This window comes from Haemaphysalis longicornis, unplaced genomic scaffold (genome assembly GCF_048455015.1).
Source record: "Haemaphysalis longicornis isolate Haplotype H1 unplaced genomic scaffold, Haemaphysalis longicornis Haplotype H1 scaffold_4, whole genome shotgun sequence".
In the NCBI taxonomy this organism is placed as follows: domain Eukaryota; kingdom Metazoa; phylum Arthropoda; class Arachnida; order Ixodida; family Ixodidae; genus Haemaphysalis; species Haemaphysalis longicornis.
The window spans coordinates 27,808,037-27,835,018 of NW_027526361.1; the positions used below are offsets into that span (position 1 = coordinate 27,808,037).

The window sequence follows — 26,982 nt, forward strand, 5'->3', positions numbered from 1 at the left end:
CTCGGAGAATCACTGGCTGCTTTTCCAAGGTTGAATGGGGCCGTGCGCGTTTCCATCCTTCCTGAGAACCGGGAACAGCGTGGCGCCCTTCGTGCAGTGCCGTTTCGCTCCTATTACAGAGGGTGGAAGCGGCGCCAAGACCCCAATCCTTTTTAACGTGTTTCGGGAGCAGGAAGTAGAGCCACTATTTCCGCATGAAGGATGCAATCCCACTCATTATTATGACTGGGATTGCATTCAGGATTGCCTTCACCTAAGCGACCAGCTGTCACACTTCCCCTTAATTAGAAGAGAGATAGAACGGCGCTGTGCGCAGGGAAGACCAGAAAGGATGAAAGATCACGATAAAAAAAGGGGTCCCCCCCCCCCGCCCCCTTCCCCGTTTTCTTAGAGGCGAATCCCCGTCTCGGCTGTCGCCGACTAATGTCGTCGTCGTAGTCGTCACCTCATGTATACGGCACTAATGCACCGGTACATTCGTTTACGCATCGCGCTAGAGCGTAACGCGTACTAAAAAAACACCGGGACACTCGTTTACGCCTCTCGCTAGAACGCTTCGTGCTTCAAAGACAAGAGACTTTTACAGCAAAGCTGCATACCTCTAGCCCCAAATGGTTTTATTTCTGTGGGCAAAAACACCCAGGCGCCAAGAATACACTTGGACACTGCATGCTTCCCAGGTTTCAAGTTAGTGGAGATGGCCCGGGATTTTTTTGCACCCAAAACCACGTGCAAGGCTTCCAGCACTACGTGCGCGTATTGGACGGACGGGTGCAAAGCCCTGTTAACCTTATTAGCTTCGGTTAATTCATCAGAACGCACCCGTGTGCGGCCAAGGCAACTTAGTGGATGCAACAAGCAGGGGAGGAGTGCAGCAGAGAGAGAGAGAACGTGTTTGCGGCCGTCGCTTTACCGGCGAAGCGATCGCTCAAATGTCGTCCAAGTGTGCGGAGCTCGTGAGGGCTCCAGAAAGCAAAACGGGTTTCGGCCTGCTGGCGAGTAATGCGCGTGCAGAAGTACTCGAGAAAGGGCTAGCTGTAGCTGGTAAAAAATTGTGGTCGGCGGAATGGAAAGCACCGGGAAATAAGAACTGCCAAATTGTCATACATTGACTTGACCTGACAACTGAATCGACGCGCCCAAATGTACGTCATGCAGCGGTCTTCGAATACCAACCCTCAGTGAGATGTGTATTGTGTGCTGTTAAGCACGTTGCCTTAAAAAAAGCCATTTGGGCATGATGAAATATCCTTTAAAAAATAGGTGCTTCCATGATGCTTCTTCGCCCAGGTGAATCGTCAATTTTTGAAATCAAACTTACCCGGGGTAGGTTGTATTTGTCGAGTAAGAGGGATGGGTGGAGGCGGCGGAGGGGACAGCCCCCCGTTAACCTGCAAATAAAACCGAATCTGATTCGATGGGCTCTGCTTATTTTCACCGCATAAGCATATCGCTGGGGTTGTTTTTTAATATAAGTGGTATAGGGTGAAAAGTTAAACGGGCGCCACGTGTAGAACCAGCCCCAATAGTAAATGCGTTTTATTGACCCCAGTCATTTGCGCAATTGTTTCCTTAAGCTCGGCTACTTTGTTGATTATCGCGTAAGAAATGCTTGACTGAAGGTTTGTTTGTGAAGTAGATACATTGAAAACGAAGCAAGCTGTGTTCAAGCGTACAATATTACTGAAATGCCTCTTGCGTGACTTTACCATCGAGCTGAAGCCGATGCCATGGTAAAATGCAGCCTCCGTCGCTATTGTAAAGACTGGAAACATCAAAACGCACCTGTATGTGTGAAAGGGACCTATTTTCGTCTCTACAGAAAACTAGAGGCCCCTTGCTTTCATGTCTATGTACGTCCTATGAGGTGATTTATTTTAAGCGCCTTTAAACAGAAGTCGTAAATAATATTGGGCACTTTCACAATGATCCATTTGTTTTAGGCGTAATCTTTATGATTCTGCTCAATAAAAATAATCTTAAACCATATAAAATCTTAAATAATCTTAATCTTAAATCCTAATCTTAAATCATCTTAATCTTAAATCATAATCTTAATTCATCTTAAATCATCGTTGCTGTCATGAAAATGCGCAGTTTATGCTATGTTCACAATTTCCCCGGGAAATCCGTGAGATTGTTTACCAAATTCTCCAACTCATTGCCAATGCTTGCGCATTGATGTGGGCGGGCGCTTGTAGCACGTAATAAACATTGAATTTCTTTATGCTTTTCATATCCATAAGGTCATCAGCTATTTGTCGAGTGAGGTGATGTACAAATGCGAGGGGTTAGAGTGAAGGCGGAACTAAGCGGCTGTAGTCACGTACGTGTAAATGCGGTGTTAAAATGTACACTAAGATGGCGGGGGAGAGGGGGTATCTTTGAGTTTGGAGAACTGTGTCGCCACTCGCAATTCCCGGTGTTCCGCCCTGCATCCTCCGGTTACTGAGAAGCCGGTCGTAGTGAGGGCTACAATGATACCGGCTACAGACGGACAGACATGAAGCATTGCTTGAGGACTGCTCTGGGCCAGTGGGTCTAGGAAGTGGAGTTAATAATGGCTTGCGTTGCCGTTCTCGCATACGAAGCACCGCAATGCCTCTAGCGTCTCTTACAGTCAGCCACGTGCTAAATCCATTCAAATTATTTTTAAATCAAGTTTTAAACTAGATTCGTCATTATCAGGTACATCTATACCGGCGGGGTAATCAGCATTCATAACAACCCAGTGCAACTCGCCAATAGAATTAAATGATTTTTGGCTTGAGCTGGTGGTACACGTTATCGTGAGACTATACTATATAACAGGATCGAACGTTAGGCGGGGGGGGGGGGGGGGGGATGTGTGACGCACTGGTGTAGTATAAATTCAGTTTTTTATTTTCGTTTCTTTCTGGAGCAAGCTTTGCATCACATTTCGTGATAAATGTGTCCTCGCAATGAAGTACGATGACCTATGCTTTCTAGCTGGCCATAAGACCACTCTGTATCACCTTTTATATTGCACTATTAACGTGCGTCATCTCTAAGTCAACTCGTACAGACGTTGTTTTTAAGACGGCGTGGCACAGGCTCAGAAATTCTGAGCAATGCTTCTTGGACGGATGAGAGAACGGGTGTGTGGAAATCAGCAGGCTGTTTGCCGTTTGTCTCCCTTTTTTTGTTATTTTATCGCTCGCCCAAGAATCAATCCCAGACAACGTAAAATTTTCTTTGGAGAGAGACAGCGCGCCGTTCTGTTCTCGGGTGCACTTTTGCATGTAGACGTTGTGTTCTCCTCTTCTTAAAGGCGGTTTCGTCAGGGCTGTTTTTCTGCTTTTCGCGGCGGCGGCGGCGGCGGTAGAACCGGCGGCTCGCCTACCCACCTCAGTCCACTCCATCATCTAGAGGGGGAGGGAAGTGACGGGGGAGGAAGGGTTCGCAATGCCGGCTTCGTAATAACGAAACAAAAAAGAACCGAAACGAAGCAAACATCGGCGCAAAAGCTAACCAGCAAAAGAGGCGCCCTCTCGTTTCGAGCTCCCGAGACGACTTATTTATAAAACAATCGCCTCTCGATCCTTCTGCCTCCTCAGCTCTATCTCATCCTCATTCCGTGCTTTTGTTATTTCATTTCATTTTCTCTTTGGAGGAATTCTTTGCACTTAGCGCGCGCTGCCTTTGCTCTAGTCCCCTTTTCTTTTTTTACGAGCGCGAGGCCGTTTCTTTTGCCGTTGATTGTCGATATCGCGTTATTTTGCTTTTTCCCACCCCCAGCAGTGCGGCCGCTTTCTCTTTGCTCTTCTCTTCGCCGTTTCTTGCCGTTTGGCCGACGCGGGGCGCCGCTCGGCTAGCTCGCTCCCCGACGAAGAAGAATAACAAGAGCTGCAAACGCGCCCTGCGGAGTAGCAGCAGAGGGAGTGCGCCCCTTTCCCCTCTCGGCCATTTTGCTTGTCTGGACGCTTTTTCTCTCCGATTTGCTTTTTCGTCGCCGTCGGCGGCTGGCGCGCTTTGCCGTTCGGCCGCCGGAGCCCAGTCGCTCCGGCGAAGGGCGCTGCACCGCAAGGCTCCTCCACTCGACCCGCGCTGGCGCGCGCCCCGGCGGACTTTCCTCGCCGCGCGCGCTCCGGAAAGCGCGCCTTCACTGAAAGCAGAGAAGACACGTGCCCGCCGCCGCTAGCCGCGATCGAGAGGCCGAAACCTAGCTGGAACAAACCACTTGTGTTGGATGCCGTGACGACGTTCCTACTTGGCAATCTGTGTTGGATCGGCGTTCCTCAGTCGGTAGCGTGCTGTGTGAGTGATTGTGGGAGTGACCACGTTAGCTGTAGTTGTGCCGGATACCAACACATGACTCATCGCTAAGCGGAACAATGACGGATTCCTGATAGCACGCCGTCGATCACGAAGTTCGATTTCGCTGGCTGGTGCGGTCGACCGCTGGGACCGATCCGGGCCTCACGTGTGCGTCGAAGGCGGCCGTGGTGGCCGCACTACCTCCAAGTGACACGCTGGGTGCTTTCGTGCTTGATGCTCGTCGCGGCCGACTGGTGAGCGAAAATCGCGCTCAGCGTTTGGTCTCACTTTTTACTTTGCCGGGTGTCCGTGTTTGAAAAGACTTTTTTTTTTTTTTTTTTTTTTTTTGTCGTCGTGTACGGTGAGTAATAAAAGGTGCCACGAAACATTTTCAAACTGAAGTTTCGGTTACCTACTTCGCAAAAATCTGTCACTGCATTGAATGTATTCCGGTTTATCGGGTTGCATCGTTTATCTCCTTCGGGTCAAATCAGATATGGGTCAAATGCTGTTCTTTTCTTTTCCTTTTTTTGCTGGTAGATATCGTTGTTTGACCCCGTGCTATAATCGCCATGATCACGATATACAAGATTCCACGAAGAGACGTGCCCTGTACGCTGAAAGATCCCGACTCATCACCGTCATTTCTGAAAATGAACATTTTGACATACTTCTGTCTGGTTGGGAGATTACTAAATAGAAATTTAATTGTGTTCCAACCAATGGTACATAGATAAAACCCGACGTTTCAAAGCCAGCTCGGCTTCTTTTTCAGGGGTGACTGGGGCCTACGTTGTTTTTATATTCTAAATCAGATTTTAGTTAAGAGATAATTGACCCAGATAATGCGATATGAAAGCTTGTCCCGCAACAAACTCCTCTCCTTGTATCCTTTCCGCGTGGGTGCAGGTACGTAACCTTAAAAAAGAAAAGCCTGACTTCTGGACAGTTTCCTCCTGTTGGTCACTGAGCACTGAAGTTTTTTTGTTACCTACACGAAAAAGTAGAGTAAAAATGCTGTAGACACTGGAGAAATTCTCAGCAATTTGACTGGAAACTTTATTTAAACAGTTTTGTGAAATGCAGTACACTCCACATTTGTTAAAAAACAGGACTCTATAGAGGGGTCTTTATTACGCCCTCGGCAATTTTATAAACAAAATTCCGTAAGTGGTCTTGATCGCTAATTCTCTATAATGTTGACACAATTGTGGCAGTAAAAGTCCCCTGCTTGGCAGGGGTCTGGAAGCATAGTGCGGGATCCTGTAAAAGATAGAAGGTGCATCTATAGTTGGTGAAAAGTAATGCGGAAGGGATATTTCAAAAGTAAAAAAAAAATATAAGCAAGGAATTAGAATTGCGCGCTTTGCACGAGGCTTGGAGGGGTCTAATCGAGGACTGCGAAAAGCAATAAAAATATTCATTAAAAAAATCTCGGCTTCATTGTTTGTAGGTTCCACATTAGCTACAAAATTGCATGTACTGGAATAACGGTCCCGCGCTTATAACGGAAACTGGAGCAGAGAGGGGCGCTGTCTGCCGCTGCTTAACCAAGGTGGCAAGGAAAGGGAAAGACAAGACAGATCATCTCATTTGCGGCGCCGCCTTCCCCAATTGCACCCTCTAGCCCGAAAAACAAATGAAACGGAAAGGAGGAACGTGGCGGTACATGATGGATGCCCAGGTACACGAAATTGGAGATGGTTGGACTAAAAACGCTATCGCGTGTAAAAAAACGCGGCTAGGGGTGGTCGTCGGATGTTGCGTGCCCTACCGGTCTTGAGCGTGGCTGTGTGGTCCCCGTCGCAGGTGCGCGCCCTGTGCGACATGTCGCTGGCCGAGCAGCAGGTCCGCGAGTACCTGAACCACTGCCCCCCTCCGTCCACGGCGGGGTCCGAGGCCGGCCAGCAGGGTCCGCTAGGCGCGGGACACTCGGCGCCTCCGCCGCCGCAGGGAGCGCCTTCGGCTGCCGGCGCTGCTGCTGCGGGCGTGCCGCCACCGCCAGGCTGCGCGGGCCGCATCCTGTCCAGGAACGCCAACGGAACCAGTGAGTGGTCGCACTAGTCTTCGCACGACGCCCGCTGTACACCCCTCCCCCATTCCACTTCCGAAAACTCTCTAGCACGCACACGCGCTGCTATGAGTTGAAGGCGACAAACTGCTTATTTCACCAGAGTTTACACACTTGACGTTCGGTAAGGTGAAGGGCTTGCAAGAGTTGTCAGACCTGCACGTCACAGCCACTGAGAACAACTTAATGGGTGCAAATTGAGAGAAAGCGTCAAGACCCTCAATACACTTTAAGTGTGTCGGGGCATGTCATCAAGGCAAGCTTGCGGCTCGTCACGTTGTTCCCCCGGTGGTGCCGGCCATGCCGCTATGCCTCGTCCTGAATGGAGCACGTATCTCAGAGTTCTGATACCGAATTGGCACGATTGTTGGAGGAGATGAACCTTCCCGTTGATATTTGCCAACATCCTGGGGGCGACCTAAGTTCAAACAACATAAAGTTAAAATGCTCGCCCGAACGAGTGGGGTGGCAGCAAGCAGTCACACACGTTCGATAGTGAATTCAGAAAAAAAAGAGAGGCCTTCACTCACTCACTCACTCACTCACTCACTCACTCACTCACTCACTCACTCACTCACTCACTCACTCACTCACTCACTCACTCACTCACTCACTCACTCACTCACTCACTCACTCGATCACTCGATCACTCACTCACTCACTCACTCACTCACTCACTCACTCGCTCGCTCGCTCGCTCACTCACTCACTCACTCACTCACTCACTCACTCACTCACTCACTCACTCACTCACTCACTCACTCACTCACTCACTCACTCACCCACTCACTCGCTCACTCGCTCACTCACTCACTCACTCACTCACTCACTCACTCACTCACTCACTCACTCACTCACTCACTCACTCACTCACTCACCCACTCACTCACTCACTCACTCACTCACTTGAATTATTTTCCTCTGCATGTATGCATGCATTCATGCATACATACACACATGCATACAAATATACATGCATACACATAAATGCAATAGATGGATTATTTGGGTGTGGTAATGGCTACTTTACTGTTTTCGTTTCTGCATGCGGGGATGGTGGAGTTGAGTAGGGGGCAGGGCTCCCGCGGATTGCGAACTCGTAACAATCAGCTCGTTATAGGCGGGTTCGGCTATATCGAACTATTGGATATATCGAACTAATCGAAGTGCATATTGCAGTTCGCTATAAACGGGTTTGACTGTACACACAAATACATACATATCGCATCGAATCACACGCTTACACTGCTACAAGTCAACCTGCATGCATTACCTGACACAAAAGGAAACCAGGCAGAAGGGTCCAAGTGAAGAGTCCAAATAAGAGAGAAGAACTCATGATTTGAAGACGTCAGACTTGTATAAATTTCTATGCTTCCTTTATATACCAATCGCAAGAAATTGGAAAAGAAATAAGAGAGAATGGTCGGAGGTCAGTGCGAGAGGCCTTCCTCGTGCAGTGGAATGAGAAAATGATGATGATGATGATGATGCTGATGGTGGTGGTGGTGGTGGTGACGACGACGACGATGATGATGATGATGATGATGCTGTGTTTTCTAAGTGTGCCCCCATTAAGTGTATTCTTAGACCAGGCCGTCACTGTCCCATTCCACCCCGATACGGTCAGTAATCGGGAATAGTTCAGCAAAATGCTGCAACTAATACAAAACAAGTCCGCAGAAATGCGAATCGTGCGAGCGCTCTGGACAGAGCGCTGGCCTCTGGGCAGGGCGGCTCGAACGTGCTTGTCGGTGCCCATTTTGATCATCTGTTAACTCTTATTCTTTCCTATTTTTTCTATCTATAAGTCTTTGCTGCGTTCCGGAGTTTCACCACAGGGCTGCTTGTTTTGTAACGCCTCGTTCATAGCGACATGCATTTGCAGGCCGGGATTATATTTCTTATCCCCTAAACCTCTCTGAAACGCACAAGAAAAATGCCCCAATGAGAAAAAAAAAATGAATGTCGCGAACCCTCTCAACAGGGATTGCAATGTTTCTTTAAAAGATTTTTTTTTCAAGTGCGCCTATTCTTGGAGTGCTTGTGTTGCCTTTGCTCGAACCCCGAGTCTCGGCTTGTTTGTCGCGTGCGTGGTTTATCGACGCTCGGCAAATTTCGACACGGCTATCGGGGCGTTAGCCGCCCAACGTGTCTCCGGAATAACAATGATGTCGCATAATTCACGCTTGGCGATTAGGGGCCGTTGCGACGCGAGGAAGAACTGCTCCCAATCTCCCTTCACCATGGCCTGCACGAGGGTTCACGCATACTACCGACCCCCCCCCCCCCTCCCCCCCTCCCCCCAACGCCTTTTCTGCGGCCTCCTGACTCAATTGGGATGTGTTCGTATACCCGACATCACTGGTACTAGAGCCTGCGTCCCACTTTGAGCTGAGTTACAAGTAGTACACACAGTTAAAAGAAACCCTTGGGCTAAACGGCAGGCCTGGGTCCTGGTCATACGTTTTTGTACTAGACCATAGCGGATCCCCCTTCCCTTCCTACCAAAAAAATTCAAATTTAAACCAAAGCTGCACAGAAGGTATACAAGAGACGCCGCAGCGGAGCGCTGCGCATTGATTTAAACGACCTGAGGGCCTCTAAAGTGCTTCGAAATCGCAAAACACGGCAGCGAGGGGAGGGGTAGAACTTGCGTTTTCGGGCGTAGCAGCATTGACCCTTAGATATTAAGTCACCGCAGAGGATGAGCAGTTGCCCAGCTACCCAAGTTTCTCCGGAAAACTATATCCGCTCGCAACTCGCCTGCACATTTAAGGAAACACGTTATGCGTACATAGTAGTAACACCATCCCCATCATCACCAGCTTGTCTTGCTGCCTATTGCGGGACGAAGGCCTCACCTGCGGACTTCTGAACGCTTTAGTAGTCGGCTCATAGGGAGGTTGATAAGGAACGTGGGTTGTCGGTTATAGGTGGTAGCATGCTTCTAAGGAAGAACACAAAGATTCGCCTGATGCACCAGTAGCACCCTTAGGGCTTGCCTTGCTGTGACTTGGACGACTTTCTTAGCCAGCTCTATTTAGCGGTGTGCCTTATCGTGTTTCGAGGTCAACAGTCACGCCTGGCTTCGCAAACTCTTTACGGATGAAGGTTTCCCTACCGGTGTTTGATCCTTTAACGAGACATCTATTTTAAACTTATGCGCTGCTGAAGTTGTATCGGAAGGAGCTTCTCTAACAGGTTTGCTGTGAAGTTCTGTAAAAAAAAGGAACAATTAAAAACAGAACGGGAATTTAGTGACGGAGGAAAATCAGGGTCAGTCTCTTTGTCGAAGGAACCGGAAAATACGCATGGTGATGGCTGATGGATTGGCGTCATACCGGTTTTTGTACAACAATGACTTGTCCTTGCTTTACTAAGTTGCTACTAAACAGGGGATAAAATTCCTGCGCGTGTCTCTGCTCCTGACTAACCCGAAAAGTGGATAATAATGAATTCTACGAAAATGGCGATGGCGACGACGACGATGACGAGGATGTTAATGATGATGTCAACGGCGATGACTATGTGCGTTGTTACGTTCGTCCGTATGGATAATTTTTATTTTTCTTAGAATAAGGCCTATAAAATATATCGTAGGAAAACAAAAGCTAGAAATTGTGTGTTCTGGTTTCAACTATGGGCAAATAACAAACCCACTACATGCACAGCTATTCCCGTAGGTTCGGGCAGTATGCGCGGCTACAGTTTCCTGAAACGTTTGTCGCCGTTAGTTCTCAGGGGGATCTGTACTGGGGCCATTACCGTGTTATTATACGTACCTCTCGAGAACGAATTCTTGGTATGCATGCGTGTTCGAGATTTGGATAGAAGGAAGATGTGGTTCACGTAAACAATAAAGATAAGAGAACAGGACGTCGCCGCATGGAAGTGCCAAAGCTTGTTTTTTTTTCCCCGGTGAAGTCATGGAAGTATAAATTGGGTAGTTATTCATTTCTGAAAGTTCATTTTGCAACATGGTATGGCCATGCACCAGCCCTAAGCGAAGGTTGTTGTTGTAGAGTCATCTATCTCAGCAAATACAAATACAATAAAAGAAAGGTGAATGAGACTAAACAATGCCAACTAAACATGGATAAAGGCATGGGTTAGAGAGGGCGAATACAATGAATAATCCATGGGCACACGCTCCTGCAATGCAAAAGCTATTGATATTTCATAGATTGAATTATCTCGTCGGCTGCATCTGGGTTGCTATCCGGGAGATGACCAAATCTGTTACGGGCGTTCGAAATTTGGGTCTTTTCTCTTTCGTGCCTCCAACCTATCCCGGCTCATTGTTCAAACCATGCGAGGTACTCTAATTATCTGGTCTATATATATAAAAAGACCAGGGTCCACATTATAGGTTGTTTGTATTCCATTGACGTCCGTGCATGTGCAAATGAGAAAGGCACGGGCTAATAATTCAATGTTCGCGCTCGCGACCTGGTGAAACAAAGAACCCATCTGAAACTGTGCCATATTTTAACTCTTCGTCGACCATGTTGACAGAAAACAAAGTTTTTTTTTGTTTTTTTAGGTGCCCGGCGCCATTAACGGGCCGCCTAACGATAACGACCGAGCTCAGAACACGTTTCGTTTAGTCGTCAAGCACGGTACGTGTTTTCACTGCAGAGGCTTCCCGTGCCCATAATTTCGATCGATGTCGTTGTCTACCATCCGGAAGCATTAGATGCAAACAAAAATTTTAAGTGGCATCATCGGAGAAGGCAACATGCCATTCTGAAATTTGTATAGTTTCAGGCAACCAGATTATCTATATAAGGCTCTGTAAGGCTCTACTGATGTACGATTCAGAAAAATTGCATTTTGTACCTCTTCATATATCCAAATGAAAGCTGGAGTATATAAAAAAAGCTTAGCCGCTCATGCGGTAATAAGTTCAAACATGCAGGATTTCCTCCATTTCTGGTGTAGGCCCTGTTTCATTGACAGGTAGCGCTTCCTCGAATACGAGACGAAGTCTACAGCTATGTTATCACTGAACAAGCGAACTGAGGCGGGCTAGTTGGTGCATGATGCTACTTAGAAAAAAATACAGCGATAGAAACGATACGACAGAAAGAAAAGACAAACACGGCGCTGAACTGCCAACTGAGTTTTATTTAGACGAACAACGGATATACATTATAATCCAAACAAGGAAAAAAGGGAAATTCATAATAAAAACAGACATATAAATGAAGTCAATTGTGGAAATGAAAGTAGCCACGTGTAATGCCTCGATCATGATTCTAAGTATTTTATCTCCCTCTCGAACAACTCGATAGAGGGTGTGCTCACGCACGTATCCCCCATAGGTGCATGAAGGTGGGCTCACACACATAACTTAGGCATGGAGACACGATAAGACCTTTGCAAGACTAGGGTCACCAGAAATTCAGAAAATTGTCACCAAATGCGCGCAAGTATTCTTTGGCCGCTTCTCCGTTTCACGACGCTTACATATATTTGGTGGCATCGAAGAAACGTCGACCCAGACAGTGTACTAAAGTGGCGCCTTAGGCGTGTTGATTTGGCACGATGGATAGAAAAACAGCGCAGAAGACGCGCGGTGACAAAGGTAAGACGAAACACTTACGAGCGCTGGGCGTTCAAACGCTTGTGTGTGTCTAGTCTTTCTCCGTCGCTGCTGCGCTGTTTTCTATTAACCAGAGGAGGTATTAATGTTCCTTGCCGAGTACCCTCCCCCCCCCCCCCCCGCCCTTACCCCCAGCTAGGACCGTGTAACGCCCTTCATTTCCACAAAAATGGAGATATCGCGGAAGTTCCACCTGCAATCGCTATAATAGCATAAATGGAGATGTCTGGTCGCACAAAATTTTGAAAAACTAAAAAATAAGAAAAATACAAAAATACGGGAAATGGCGAACCTTGTAACGCCTTGCCTTTCCACGATAATACAGATTTCGTGAAAGTTTCACCCCTAATCATTATAATAGCGTAAATGAAGATAATTGCTGGAACAGGATTTAAAGAAAAAATTCGGCTGTAAAACTCTCCCACTCAAGACAAGCGGCATGTGAATGCTACGCATTAGTAGATAATTCTTTAAATTTCTGCTGAAATAGTTTTCTTTGTTTTCCGTTTTGCTTTTGATGCGTAGCGCTCTTTGCCGAGTGCACCCACAGCCCCAACCCTGCATTAGAAGGAAAAATGCATAATTGTCGGAGCAACACATTTGATACTTATAATCACATAACTGAAGATAATTGCTAGGACGGAATTTAAACAATAAACAATACAAAATCTAGAAAAGTAAAATGTGAACTTGTGAGTTAAAGTATACGCATCTGACACACCTCCCCCGAAAACGAAGGTGAAAAAAAAAAAAAAAAACGGGAAAGAACGACGTGAGAGCGGTCGTTAAAAGAAATCAGCCTTGTAACGCCCTGCATTTGAACAGAAATGCCTATTTGGGGGAGTTAACACATTTAATCGTAATAATATTGTAAATAAAGGTAATTCGTCGAACGAAAAATTAACAAGCCAAAATTACAAAAGGTAAAAATTTAAAACGGTGCAAATATTGAATAACGAAAACAAAAATATTCATCTTACACACCGCTGCACGAAATGAAGTCAAATATAAAAAAGGACCGAAGAGAACGGCCGAAAAACGAATAAAAATTCACCATAACGAACCAACCGTGTAACGCCCTACATTCGCATAAAAGGCACAATTAGGAGTTAATGCATTTCATCATTATAATAATGTACATGAAGATAATTAGTCGAATGAAATTTTAAGAAATAATCAAATACCGAAAAGAAATAAAATAAAGAAATATAAATATAAAGAATGAATAAAAACTGTCCTATACATGGCTCCCACGAAACAAAGGCAAAAATAAAAAAGGCTACCAAAGAACGTCGAAAACACGAAAACGAAATTCTGAAACGGACCAACCGTGGACCCCCTGAATTTGCTCAAAAAGGCATAATTGGTAGGCCGTACATTTCTTCCTTATATTAGCGTGAAGGGAGATAATTAGTCGAAAGGAATTTTTAAAAACCAGAAAACGCAGAAAATAAAAAACAATAACAAAATGGTAAATGTGAACCTGAAAAATTAAAAATATGCAACTTACACACAACCCCTCAAATAACGATGACAGCAATTAAGATACTTCCACGAGACGTGTTGCTGGGCGAGTTGGTTTGTGAGCCACATCACCTCGGCGCATTGCTGCGCCAGACTTATGACCTTTAGTATCAAGAAAGCACTCGTTCCTCCAAAAGTGACAGCGCTGTTCGGATGCGTCAACCATCATTTGGACATGTGAAGCGGCTGTGCAAAATCCTGCGTTCAGAGCTGAGGCGTCAGGTACGGATGCTGTACTACTGGATTCGAGTGCTGTGCTTCATACGGGACCCTGAATGGATTGCCAACAGGAACCTCCAGTTCTACAGACGTCTTGCTGCTGAAACGACGGAATTTTGGTGACGGACCATTTTGGTTGCCCCTACCGAGGGCCACTGGTGGCAAAGTGGGTGGGGCTGGAACTCTGAAGGTCATCGGGGATGCCCATGTTCCTGAGGTAATAGCCGGCCCTCTTCAGAAAGGACCCAAATACAGTTTGGAAAAAAGAATGCCAGCCCACGAGCTGCTAGCCTTGAATAGGCGGGTAGCCCAGAAAGCCCAAGAGGGCGACCGGGAGAGGTGCCTTCTGGACGGCGTGGACAGCCTACTTCGTAGCGTCCCTTGTGCAACACTCCATCACCACAAGTTGGACGACGTTGCCTCCCATTTTAAGGACAATGACCTGAGGCTTCTGCAGAGGGACAAAGAAGGAGGATTTTTAGGTGATGACCTCTGGAGTGTTCAATGACAAGGCCAGCCTAGCTGTCCACAAGAACTTTATTCCGACAAACGTGAGTGCCGCCAAGCAGAAGAATAAGGCTGTTGCCCTTTGCGAGAGCCTCGAACTTACCAAACTTGGTAAGGGCGTTGAGGACAGTAAGAAAAGCAGCCTCACCGTTTTTTTTTTCGTTGCCAAAACGTATAAAGTTGTTATCCCCTTCAGGACCATTGTGAGCGAGAAAGATTCTTGGCAAGCACTTGTCAGTCGCTACCTTCTAAAGCAACTTAGCGGTTTGTGATCCGTGTGATACCAAGAATTCTACTACGGTAATCAGTGCAATACAAGGCAGCACGGACGTAGGCTACGACTTCTCGGTTTATGTAGAAGATTTGTTTTATTCCGTATCGCACAGTGAACTCTTGCCCGCGGTTGTTGAATTTGACAAAACAAAAATTTTGAAACGAAGTCGGGACGCCACGGACCGTGAAGTAGTGGAAGCCTTCTACATCGAGCGAAAGGGAGATAACTGCGTGAGCGTGCCATCGCTGCTAATCTACGGAAAAGAGTGTGCATTCCTGGGTAACTTTCTTGATGTTTGTTGATGTGTGCCCTCACCGGAAGCCTGTTAGATTTTTTTAGCTCACGTGTGTCATTACGCTGAATGTATATATGCGTGCCGCCTTTTCAATAAAAACCAGTTGCGAGTTAGCGTCCGTCCCGTCCTTTTCACCGTCCGTGTCTTTCGCTGCGCTTAATCTTATATCTGTGACAGCAATTAAAAATCTCTGAAAAGAGCAACGGAAATACACACAAAAAAAAATGTACTGCGAGAACTAACCAACCGTGCAACTTCCTGCCGTTGGAGAAAAAGGAATATTTGGCGGTGTTACCACATTTTATTGTTATAGTAGCGTAAATGGAGATTATTGCTCGAACGAAATTATACAGCCAAGTGCTTTTCGGGTGAGCACGGCTTTATGCAACTTTGTGAAAGTGAAAATAATACTGTTTTGCTGTTTTGCTACGGCCCACCTGTCCCACCTTTAAAGAGACCCTGCAACACTTTTTTAAACTTTTTTCTTAATCCTACATGGTTTTAGATCGTAGTCAACGAAAACATCCGGTACTTAGGACATGAGGTCACAAAGTACCTCAGGTAAAAATTAGGGCTATATGCATGCCCATCACATAACTTACAATACTTGTTCAAGAACATTTTCTCCCTTCCCGGTCTTGGCGTTCTTCGAGCGCTCGTCTTACGCCATTACAGCTGTGTAGTGGCTATTGGCTTGTTTTCTTTTAGTTGCAGCAATAAGCGCATCAGGTAAGCACTTGAAAAAAAGAAGAAAAAAAAACGCCACAAAAGCAAAGCAGGAACGGAAGGTGCATCTGCTGCGACGAGCCAATCACGCAGTGCCGTTCCGTGCTGGCGATAGCTACAGCTTTCGCAGTGCTTCCAGACGGAAAGGAAAGAGTGGAAGCGTTTATTGAGATTGTAGCAGAGTCCCTTTAACAGCGCCAATCCTATTGCAAGAACGTAGATAATAAATCTTACAGCGTGGAGCTGCACGGGTTTGCTACAAACGCCATGGCTTGTGGGGCTGTGATCATGGCTATAGGGGAACAGCCAAAACGACGGCGGCTAGACAAGAAAAGTGTAAATGTGCGCTAATTCCTCATTACATGGAAATCGCTTGATCCGAATTCTCTCTTTGTTGGGCTTTCCACCGTCCAAACTACAACGCAGAAAGATCGAATTAGGTCTGTTTTTTAAAGAAGGTTCGCTTATAATGAAGCTTATAACGTTTCCCTGTTTCGAGGACTACATTAAAACGAAGGTTTACTGTGTCTAACCGGCTGACCGAAAACAAGGATAAAAAAACAAACAATGAAAGCTCGTCGTACAAAATACGCATAGAGAACGTTGCGCCAGCCCGAGTAATTCCTGAACGCTTGCAGATATTCTTGAATGTTCAGCTATTTTTCCAAAAATTAAGCTTGCTCCGCGGCTACTGTATGAAGTCTATAGAGGCCTCGGCAGCACTTTATAAAATGATATAGAAATTACCATATCTTGCTACGGGCTATTTCACATGTTAGAATAGGGCAGTTTGCATGCATACATGCATTCTCGCGCAGTCGTGCTTCCTCGCAGTAAGTCAGAGAGTCCTGCAGACTTTTTTTTTATCATCAGCGAGACACTTAGCTCCAATTTTCTTGATAAATCCTAGTGCCTTTCGACATGCTTGTAGTTGGATGAACACGAGCTTTTGTTTCCATGCTCATCTTCTCTACGAAGCCAAATCCTTCTATCCTTTTCAAGTTGTGCATACGGGGTAGGGTTATCCCCCCATCTTCTCCCTCCCAAGCGCCTTCAAAACTAACACAGCGAAGCCCACACTGTGTGGCACGCACCACCTCGTCGCCCCACTCCCTTTTAGGTCGCTTGCCCGATTGGTAGCTCGTAACCTGCTAAGCGTGTACCCTGCAGACAAAGCTAGTGGTGTACAGTCGCGAAGCGAATGCTGAACGCGACGATGAACTGTGTCTAAAACTGCGACCCAGACGCCCCACGTCCGCACCTAGTTCGATTGCCTCTGCCAAACCGGCCTCCGGAAAAGAGCAGGCCTTTCCTCTGAGATGTATTCACCAGTAGCGCTGGCATCGCATTATTTTTATTTCGGGGCTCAAGACTCAAACTGGAAGCCAAAGAATAATGAAAGGGTTTTGCGTATATATTGTAACGACATTTATCTTATCTTTTTTTTTTTCACCCCCGAAAGACAAAGATTCGTCTATCGAGCACTAAGGAAGGAAAACACATCTTACGCCGGAGCCCGTCATTTTTCATTGCTTATATTTATTTTTTTGCTTTCCCTCACCGCCATAGCAACGCAAAAAAAAAAAAAAAAATGGCGCCCGACGTTGCAGCCGGATTTGCTTTCCATTCTTGTCTCTTCGGGTACGTCGTGTGTGCTTTCCTTTTTTTTCCTATGCTGTGATATTTACTTCAGTTCATATTTTTTTTTTCTGTATTTTTTTTTTATTTTCGCTCGTGCTAGAGCTCGTATATATCCTTTGTGATGGAGCCCATAAGAAACGAGGAAAGTAGGAAAGAAAGAAAAAAAAGCTAATCTAAATTTATATGGCAGCCAAGCCACCGCCTTTTTTTTTTGTTCATTCATTCGTCCATGTCTCTTCTGTTTTTGCAGTTCCGCTGACGTCTATCGCGTTTGCGGCGCATTCTGTTCGCCGATTTTTTGTTTAGTTTCGCTCCCAGCCCGAGATGGGTCTTACCTTTTCTTTTTCCTCTTCGTTACTGCCGCCGGTCTACTGCTGTCTGGGTTCTTTTCCTCGCTTTTCTGTCTGATATCGAACGGCACAAAATTGGTCTCTTGGCGTTTTCTCTTGCGTTTCTCCCGGCCAGCAGCTCGCAAACGCGCTCGTTCGTTTCGGGCCCTTTGTATTTGCTTGCCTACGTCTCGGCCTGGGATTTTTTTTTTGCCGCCGTCCCGGGCTGTATTTTTTATCCTCCCCGAACTTGGAGCGTATATATGTTGTTATCGCTGGGCTGCTGCTTTTGCCTGTCCGCCGGGTTGGTGCTTGCTTTCATTTCCTGCCGATCGATGTCGTTTGCGAGCCTATCTGTATTTTGCCTCCCCTCATTTTGCGTCCCTTTGCCGAGCCGAGTCCTATTTTTGCCCAGCGCCAACATTTAGTTGCATTAACATTATTCCGTTCCTGCTTTTGCTTGCCTCTTCCTCGGAGAGGCACTCTGTTTTCTGATGTGTGTGTGTGTGCCGGTCGAAGCTGTGCTTGTTCTATGCGCAGCGGACTTTTTTGTCGCAGACTTGTGCGAGCCGATCTCCTCCTCCTCTTTCTCTTCGCCGACTACGTCTCCGTCGTTTTTTGTGCGTGATTTTTACTGTTATTACTTCTCCCCGCTCTACTTTGCAGCTACTGTGTTTTATGACTCGAAGCCGCTTTGTGTGCGCACTCCTCCCAGCTTTCGTCGAGTCGGAGCGCGGGCGATATAAAGCGGAGGGATTCGATGTTTCGCTTTATAGTACGCTGCCCTTTTGTTTGACATTATTGCGATCATCATTTATATCCTGTTTTTTGGCCCAATGTCGACATCCACTGCCGCTGCACCAAACAGGTTTCCACACAGGCTCTCCGTTCTAACCCCCTCTCCCTTTATTTTATTGATGTCGCTAGCGGAGAAGGGGTGCAGCGCTCTTCTTGTTCTTTACCCGCTAGTCGCGCATGTTTGCTTTATGTGAACTTTGTTCGGCGCTGTTGCTTTTTGCCATTATCTTGGACAGGCCGGCGTCCGCGTTGACCTTCTTCTTATTCTTTTTTGCGCTCTTTATTATCTCGGCCTCTTTTATGACCGGGCTATCCAGAGACCTGCTTTTTATATTTCCTGATTTATTGCCTCCGTTTATTGCTCTACTGTAAAATATTTTCTCGGCCAACTTTTCCTACAATTTTGTTTTTAATTCCTGTACCGGATTGTATTAATTCGATCGTTCTCTCTCCTCGCAGTTAATCGCAAGGCGCGTCTGTTTGCTTTTACTGTCTGAGACTCAGCTTGAGGCAATAAAAGCGGCGCTCCTCATGCGCAGTGGTTTTTAGTTTTCGGCGCTTGCGAAGTTCACCGTATTTGGGCCACAAGCCCCGGCTGTTTTCCTTCGTCTAGAGCCTTGCGCCCGACCCTGCTAGTACACTGCAAATCTGGGTTCGAGACTGTGCTGAGGATTCCTCTTTCGTGCTCTGTTATCGATAGTCTTGCTTTGGACGGTACTCCTTGGACCATTCTTTGGTCAAATCTTTGAGCTAAAGAAGAAAATAACCATTGTAGTCAGTAGCGTGAGGAACTGCTATATTTGTAGGGCAATATCGTTCTTGCTTTCTGTATTTATTTTTTTCGCAGTGAGGACACAGTAGGAAGCCTAGGAGTGGACCGAGACGTATTTATCAGCACCTGTTGTGCGTAACCTAGGCCCTTTTTGCCTATTCCTTGTTTCTTCAAGTGACTGCATTCCTATCCGTGATTCGGAGCTCCTGCGTCAATACGGTGGTGCGATGCATTAAAGCTGCGATTAATCAGTAGTGCTAGCTAGTGTCACTAGATAAGGTATCTTATCTAGTGACGCTAGTGCTAGCTAGCCACGATCTACCGCACTGCTGGAAACAGGAGACACCTCGGCACTGCAGACCACCCAAGGATATCACGTACTTCCAACTTGTCCTTGCTCGTAGCTGCGCTTTATTAATTTTTTTGCCCATTTAATCTCCTGAAAGGCATAGCAGAGAGAGAGAGAGAGAGAGAGAGAGAGAGAGAGAGAGAGAGAGAGAGAGAGAGAGAGAGAGAGATAGCTTTGTTATGTTCGTTGCCTGTTACGACATGGTGAGTGCCAGCGTGGTCTAGGGCGTAATGTAACATTATTTCCGCAGAGGCCTCGCGAGCCCCTTCGCGGCGCAGCGATGGTCGGGATGCGAGTTCTGTCACCTGTTGCGGTGGCGGAGCCGTGTGGTCTCAAACGCTCTTTTTTGTCTCCTCAGAGCGACTTGACGCTGCCGCATATGAGGGTGAATCGAACAACGCGAACGGAAGTCGACACTGAAGAGAAAGTACGCAAGGCAGAGAGGAAACGAGGGACTCTCCCGAGCACGGGCATTTACTGCAACCGCTGGCTCTCTGTGGACTCTAAATCTCCTATACTGGACGTGCTTTTCGTTGAGCTTTTACATTTGCTGAAATTTGTACAGAACGATGCAACTTTCGTGTGTTGCTTTTTACCGGCTACGGATGGTTTATGCGGCAGCTATCTTTTTATTATCTGAGAAGTACTGTTGCTAAGGGAGCCTGCGGCATCCACCGGCCATCCCGCTGGAGCGTCCTGTTTTGTTTCGTGTCGTTACCGTGAAAGGCAGTGAATATATTATGACGAAATGCCTGTCCCGTTTACTTTGGACTTTCTCTGCCGTCTTTCTTGTCTGATTCTCTGCTGCTGCCGCGGCGCCGAATCTTTCTTCGCGGCGGTGAATGCCTCGTTCCAGCAAGAGACAACCGGCGGCGCCAGTCTTATTTTATTTCCTCCTCCGTTTTCGTTTTCTTGCACCCCTGCTGCTCTCGTTCATACTCAGTTCGTATTTGTTTTTTTCTTTCTGCAAGCGTTATGTTATTTTCTGTTCCTTTCTTCTTCTTTTTCCCGTCTGTTGGAAAGCCTTGGACGCTTCTCTCTCCGCCACTTGGCTTTCCTCCTCCTCCGATACTCTTTCATCTCTGCTGGGGATCTCCCCTCTCTCCTGAGGCCTGCGTTTGTTTCTTTTTTATGCGGTACGTCTTGTTTCTCGTCTCTGCTGCTTTGATTTCCTTCGCTTCGGCGGCGAGTGCGCACCCCTGGCACATGCGAGCGGCGAGGATGTTGTTCGGCGTCTGCCCCTCCCTCTGGCCTCGCACTCAGTGTGTATCCAGCCAACACCCCCGCGCTTATTGTTATTACTCGCGCCCAGCTTCTATCCCTCCTCATTTTCTTACCTTCTGGGCTTGCATCTGGACGCCTAGCCTTTTCCGGACGCCGTCCGGTACATAGGCGCTTCCTAGTCAGCACAGCCAAGCGACGCATGGCGCCATCCAGGGGCATGTTTGAAGCTATGTCCACGTGCTTGTGGCCCTCAATTTAATCGCTTAGAACCGCTTTGTCTCGTAGTGTAGTAGTCCCGCTCGTGCAAAGCGAGCATCCTAACCCGGGTTCAAATCCCGTTACCGCTTTTTTTTTTTTAATTTTCAAGAGTTTGTCATATTTGAATATTTTTTTATTGCGCATATAATCTATTTATGACATCTTTATGCATTATAAATGGGATTTCGGGTATTTTTGTTGCATTTAGCCAGTTTCAGCTACTCCTTTTCGTACGTTTTTGCGGGTTTTCCCCTTTTATATCAGTTTCGGCTATTTCTGCTGGATATTTTTCTACACCGTGGTTTTCAACCATCGCAGGTCCGTTTGGGCTGTTGTTTATTTTAGTTCGGGTGGTTTTGTATGCTTTAGGTACGTTTATGCTGTGATATAACCCCCATAAGCAAGCTCAGGTGACGGATGGCTGTACTGACTAGGAAACGCATATACGCTATTGGAGAGCCTGTGGGCCGCGCGACTCGATGAAGAGGAGTAACGATTGCCGGAGAAGTATGAACAAGCACGGACGGATGCACGAAATGTTCAGCGTGAGTTCCACTTGCAGGCATCTCATGCGGCGCCAGAAGGGCGTTTGAAAAAAGGCAGCCATTTTCCCCAACTTCCACAGATTTAAAAACAAGACTGTTCAAGTCAGAACGCAATATAATGCCTTAGAAAAACAGGTAAAATATCAGTGAAATAGCAACCTGTTGGCAAAATAGATTGCTGCGGATCATTGACACATTTTCACTCCCACAGGAACTGCGGGAGTGAAAAGTCACGGATAGTTTCAATTCTATTCTATCAATGTTTGTAGTGAACCGACTATTTGCGCGTTATGTTCGTCATAGCTTTATTTATTTATTTATTTATTTATTTATTTATTTATTTATTTATTTATTTATTTATTTATTTATTTATTTATTTATTTATTTATTTATTTATTTATTTATTTTGATGAAGCACACCTTCAAACCGCTGTGCAGCTAGGGGTACGCAACTTCGGTGTGTCAACATTAGTGCATTAAGGCGCGCGCCGCCGTCAAGGTTTGGGCCTGACAAATTAATTGCGAGATGTCGGTCGAAACACCTCCCTGCAAACCTATCAGTAGGACGAGCATGAAACACGCTAATCCCGTCTCGCTGAGGTGCGAACCGAAGTGACACCTCGATGCGAGAAGTTTGCCTCCGACGGGCCACCGACAACAAGCGATACGCCACGGATGGTTAAAAACGGAAGAAAAAATAAGCGCGATAGTGCTTTAGGTCGTTAGAGAATAACGTTCAACGAGATCAGTGCGGTTTTGAAGTGAAGACTAGCGACGGAAACGAAACAATAAATACATCCATACAGACATAAGCAGAGCAACTACTCGCCACCCGCACTGCAGCTTCTTGAGCAGTTCGTATACCCGCCCCAATTGCAGCCTTGTACTTTTTACTGTGCCGTTTTAACTGTAGGTATTACGCACAGACCTCCCTTTCTTCCCTCTACCCGGGTGTGCTTTTTTGTAATCTCCAGGAGCGACGCTCTTCCGCTTTTTTTCTCTCTTTTATTACTTTTTTCATTCTCTTAACATCCCAAAGCATTTACTTTATGCGGCTCTCCTAGTCTGTTTGCTCTTTTCTGCTTTTCTAGCCAATAAGCTTTCGCTTTTACCGCTTCTGTCGGGTCCTTTTTTACTTTCCCTTTACCGCCTCTCTCGCTGTCCCAGTGCAAGAAGAAAAACTAAAAACAAAAACAAAATCGTCATTTTCTTTTTCGGGCTTCCCGCGTATTTTCCCGGCAGTAAAATCTTCGCCGTTCGTAGTTTGTTCACTTTTGTTTTGCTCCTCACTTTTTTGTGATGCTCGTATTTTTTCGGAGCAATCGATAGTAGGTGAAACAAAAAAACAAGAAAGAAAATTGTCGCATCGATCTCCCTATAACTGCAGCGCACATTCAGCTTTCCTCTCTGCCATGCAAGAAGAAGGAAGTATAAAGTATATATATATATATAAAGAGAAGAAGCACCTCCAAACGAGACACTTGCCACCAAGAGATAAGTAAAAAACATCTTCAGACTGAAAGCAAATACAGACTTCTGCACCACTGGCTCCGGAGATGTAGAAGTAAAATAGGCGCCAGCGAGAATTCATCACTTTTTGCTGGGCATTTTTTTTTTTTGCAATACACGATGTCGTAGGATGTCTCCAACTTTCTCTTATCACACAAATGCTGATTTATTGTCCCAATTCCCTCCCTATATTTAATCTTAGGCTTGTGCAAAATAAATGTACCTCTGAATAAGGAAGAATACGCAAAAAGAGGGGAAGCGTCAAGGAAAAGGGAGAAAAAGCGAGGATGAGAAAACACGAATAAAACACAAGATAAGCATGGAGACTGTGGATGAAATCAGTATTACAGTCTTTTGTATTCCTTGGGCACTCTTCATTTTTAGATATTCGCCATGTTTCGGGCTGTTCTGATCGTTTTAACGGCGCTGGGGGCGTTCTTTGTCGGCACTGTTACGCAATGTTCAGAGGAGAACACCCAGGGGATTTGGTTAAACTCCTTTGTGTGGCTGCATTCTACTATTCAACATTTGACACATTTTATTAGGTGACGTGGCAATCTACAACGTCATGTGATTAATACACATCTGTACAATCTTGTTAGTTTGTTTATACATTGGCTTCCCCTTTGCAAAAAAAGTGGCGTTACACAGGGACTTCAGTTATAACGCCGGTGTACATTCCCCTCGCCTTCAAAAACAAATGTAAAGAAAAGTATACCCTTCATAGTGCTTTAGAGCTAGTATTAGTTTGTTCAGATCCTGGCTTCTTGCTTGCTTTTTTTTCCCAGCATTACTAACCTCTGCTGGTAATCTCTGCTAGCTGTCGGATATCTATGCACTCAGTTACAATATGTCTCATGGTTTTCAGTTCCTTCCCGTAACCTGTGCGCAAATCTTCGTGTAGTTGCTCACAGATTATCATTTTTGCTCTTAAGCAACCCGCCCGGACTTCTAGACGCAATGCACCCTTTTTCGTATTATCAAAGAACTCTTCCCCCGTGATCTCCCTTTTCCAGATTCTGTAGATATCTTAAGCTTTCTGTGCGCCTATCCTTTTTTGGGGCGAAGCACCTTAGGGGCTCGGGCTGTCGGCGTTTCCTGTCGTCACGGTTTTAAACACCGGGTCACTCGTTTTCCAACGCTTCGCGCTGCAACGTAACGCGTACTAAAAGAAAAGTGTATACTGGATAAAACCCGTTCAAAATTTTGTGAAGTGGAGGAAAAATTATAGATCCAACTTTTCATCAATGCTAAACAGACTCTCAATGCGATAACGTGCGTAGTAGAACTAGCAGAAGGCAGCCGCGAGAAGAGGCCAGATATTGTTACTATTCTAGATAGTCAATTGCAACTCACGTCCGACTTAAGCCGCAGCCTATCACACACTACGAACGACACTGTGATTTTGTCTTGCGAGAATTGTTTCACAAAGCAGGCATCGATCCCGGCGGCAGATGGGTTTGCAGGAACACGGCGACGCCTAACGTTCCCAATCCTTTCGAGTCTCACCTCGCATTCCTCGGTGTTTTAGCAGCCGCACAGTGCATAATCGGCTTCCAACATCTGTTGAAGGCACCGCTGCTTCTAATAGTCCGCCACCATCGCGTATCCGTGGCTCTCACCGTTGTCTTTCAAAGAGCCTTTCTCATGGGGGCAGTGGACGCTTCCAAGGCCACATCTCATTTGGCATGACGAATGCCTCAAGATCGTTTTCTTTATAAATTACTACGACACAACCATTGGCGTCAGCATGATTACAGCGGACCACTTCGAAATTGGTATTGATTGCCTCATACGTTTTGCGCGAATGTGAAGGAGCACGTACTACCGCTCCGTGGTGAACGCGCCCCGCGTGTTTAGCTCCTTACGCCTCAATCAATCGGGTGAGAGCATAGACTCCTCGTGCACACAAATAATCTAACGCGAGCGCAGGGTGCACGCGCGTTCTTTGGCTCCTTCGAAGAGGGTTAAAATGTGAAGAATAGCGTACTGCCACTCCTTGGCGCGCGCGCGGAGCGTCTCTGCCTCCGTACATTGTTACGAGGCCGGAGCGATCGCGATAGAGGCAGCTAAAGGGGCTGCGTATTGAAAATACAATTTGTAGGGAGGTACAGGGTTAACTTTAACACAACTGATGGTACGTGCTCTGCAAATAGCAGTTTTGGAGATCCTATTCCGAGTCCAAGGGGCAAACCCGAATGGGTGCCGGAAAACTTCCGGTGCGTTAGATTCCTTGTCCGGCCTCACGTGATTGGCTGCTCGGGTTATTTTTCGTGACGTTTTCGTGCACGCAGCCAATCACGCGAGACCTCACGAGAAAGCAAACGCACCGGAAGCTTTCTGACACCCAGTAGTATCCGCCCCCCCCCCCCCCCCCCCTACGTTCTTCAATTTTGTCCGCTGACGACCGCAGCCCCCCCACTTTTTGTACCCAATAAAATTGCGTCTGTACTCGCTTCCAGCTTTCTCTTTCTCGTACACAGCAGCGAAGCCGGGGGCGAATATTCTAGTGGCGTGTCTTCTGACGTCATGTCCCCTCATTAGTGGTGCGCTACACCCATGACCGCCCGGAGGCGCGTTTTTGGCCATCGCAATACCGAGGAAGGGACACAGAGGTAGTCGAACTGATGATTGACATCATGCGTATCCACTAGAAGCCAGGCCACCAACGAGTCCCGACTCATTCACCTCACGGCTGACGTCTCGCCCATTTCCCGCGTTCGCCAGCACTCGCCATCTATTGGGACTTTCTGCGACTACGCGCCTCCCGTAGGAGCCCGTCTTATTATAGAACTATCACTGACGAGTATCGTTTATACCTACTGAGATAACACTTCCCATGGGTAAGTGGTCGTTTGAGGGCACCATCTTGGTACAATTTTTTTCGGGAGGGTTCCAATAAAACACGAGTTCCAGGCGTTTTCCAACACCACACGCCTCCGGTAGGCGCCCATGTATTGAGATCAGGCGGGACTTCGTAAATGTATACAACTCCACGGTCAACTACCTTATTATGAAAAGTAAGAAGTAACTGAACAAGTGATATACCCTGTACTGTCATTAGTATAGCGGCCCACCCGGCCATCGCCAGGTACTACGGCTAGTTAGTAATATTGCCATGCCCGGATAACCCTCACGCTGATTTTCATACAAACTCGTCATTTGCGCTAAAACAGGCAATAGTGGAGACCAACCAGCTGCTTTCAAGCATCTGACCTGCGACGTTCTAAGACAAATTCAAACGATTGATTGATAGCGACAAAAAAATGATCCCAAATTAAATTACCATGGCGGGCTTGCAGCGCTTACAGTTTTAACAGATGAGAGTGGCAATTAGAATACTGAGCCATACAAGGAAGGCCCTCTTGTCTTGCTTCGACGTCTCGTAGCTCCGCAAACAACGCCCGCCAGGCACCGTGCCGTTCATTTTATCACTTCATCGCTGGATGATCCAGCTGGAGCTGCAAAACCCTCCGGGACTTTTTTAGTTATTTGTTTCCAAAAGGCTGTCAACCGCCCATGGGGATTATAACAGGGGATTATTTGTATATGTGGGGATATATGGGGAATAATTGTCCGTTATGCGGTACAACTTTGAACGTTCTTATACACCAGTGTTTTTTGTTAGGTTTGTGCGTTTTTGTACGCTTGCATGCTTCACCCTTTTTCATTTCCACCTCGAATAGCAAGCCATGCACGGTGCGCGGCTGACATCTTTGCTTCACAAGTCTTATTTTTCTCTCTCGCTGTCACTCTATGTATTTGTATTTCACCATACTGCAGGCCCTTCAGGGCCCATGCAGGAGTGGTTACAATGAATTCAAGTTTCCATCGTCAGTTCCATCGTTACTATGGTCAGTAAATTGCAATTTACTGACCATAGTAACTGTCACGCGGATCCTGTCTTACTTCTTGATAGGAAGATAAATACCTGCGGCCATGCCCGGCAAGGTACGCGACTTTGGCAGCGCTAGTGCAAAGGGCGCCAAAAAAGCTGCCCCCCCCCCCCCCCCCCCCTTCCCCATCGCGCTTTCTGTTCTTGTATCCACCGCTGG

General features: G+C 46.6%; 1 protein-coding gene across 2 annotated transcripts in view; it reads left to right on the top strand.

Annotated features, from left to right (window-relative positions):
- LOC144178399 (uncharacterized) overlaps nt 1–26,982 on the top strand; it is a 343,222-nt gene that overhangs the window by 176,252 nt on the left and 139,988 nt on the right. For both annotated transcript variants that reach the window (XM_077706220.1, XM_077706221.1), the window contains one exon: nt 6,088–6,325. In XM_077706220.1, coding sequence (XP_077562346.1) covers nt 6,088–6,325 — 238 coding nt within the window. The remainder of the gene's footprint in view (nt 1–6,087; nt 6,326–26,982) is intronic.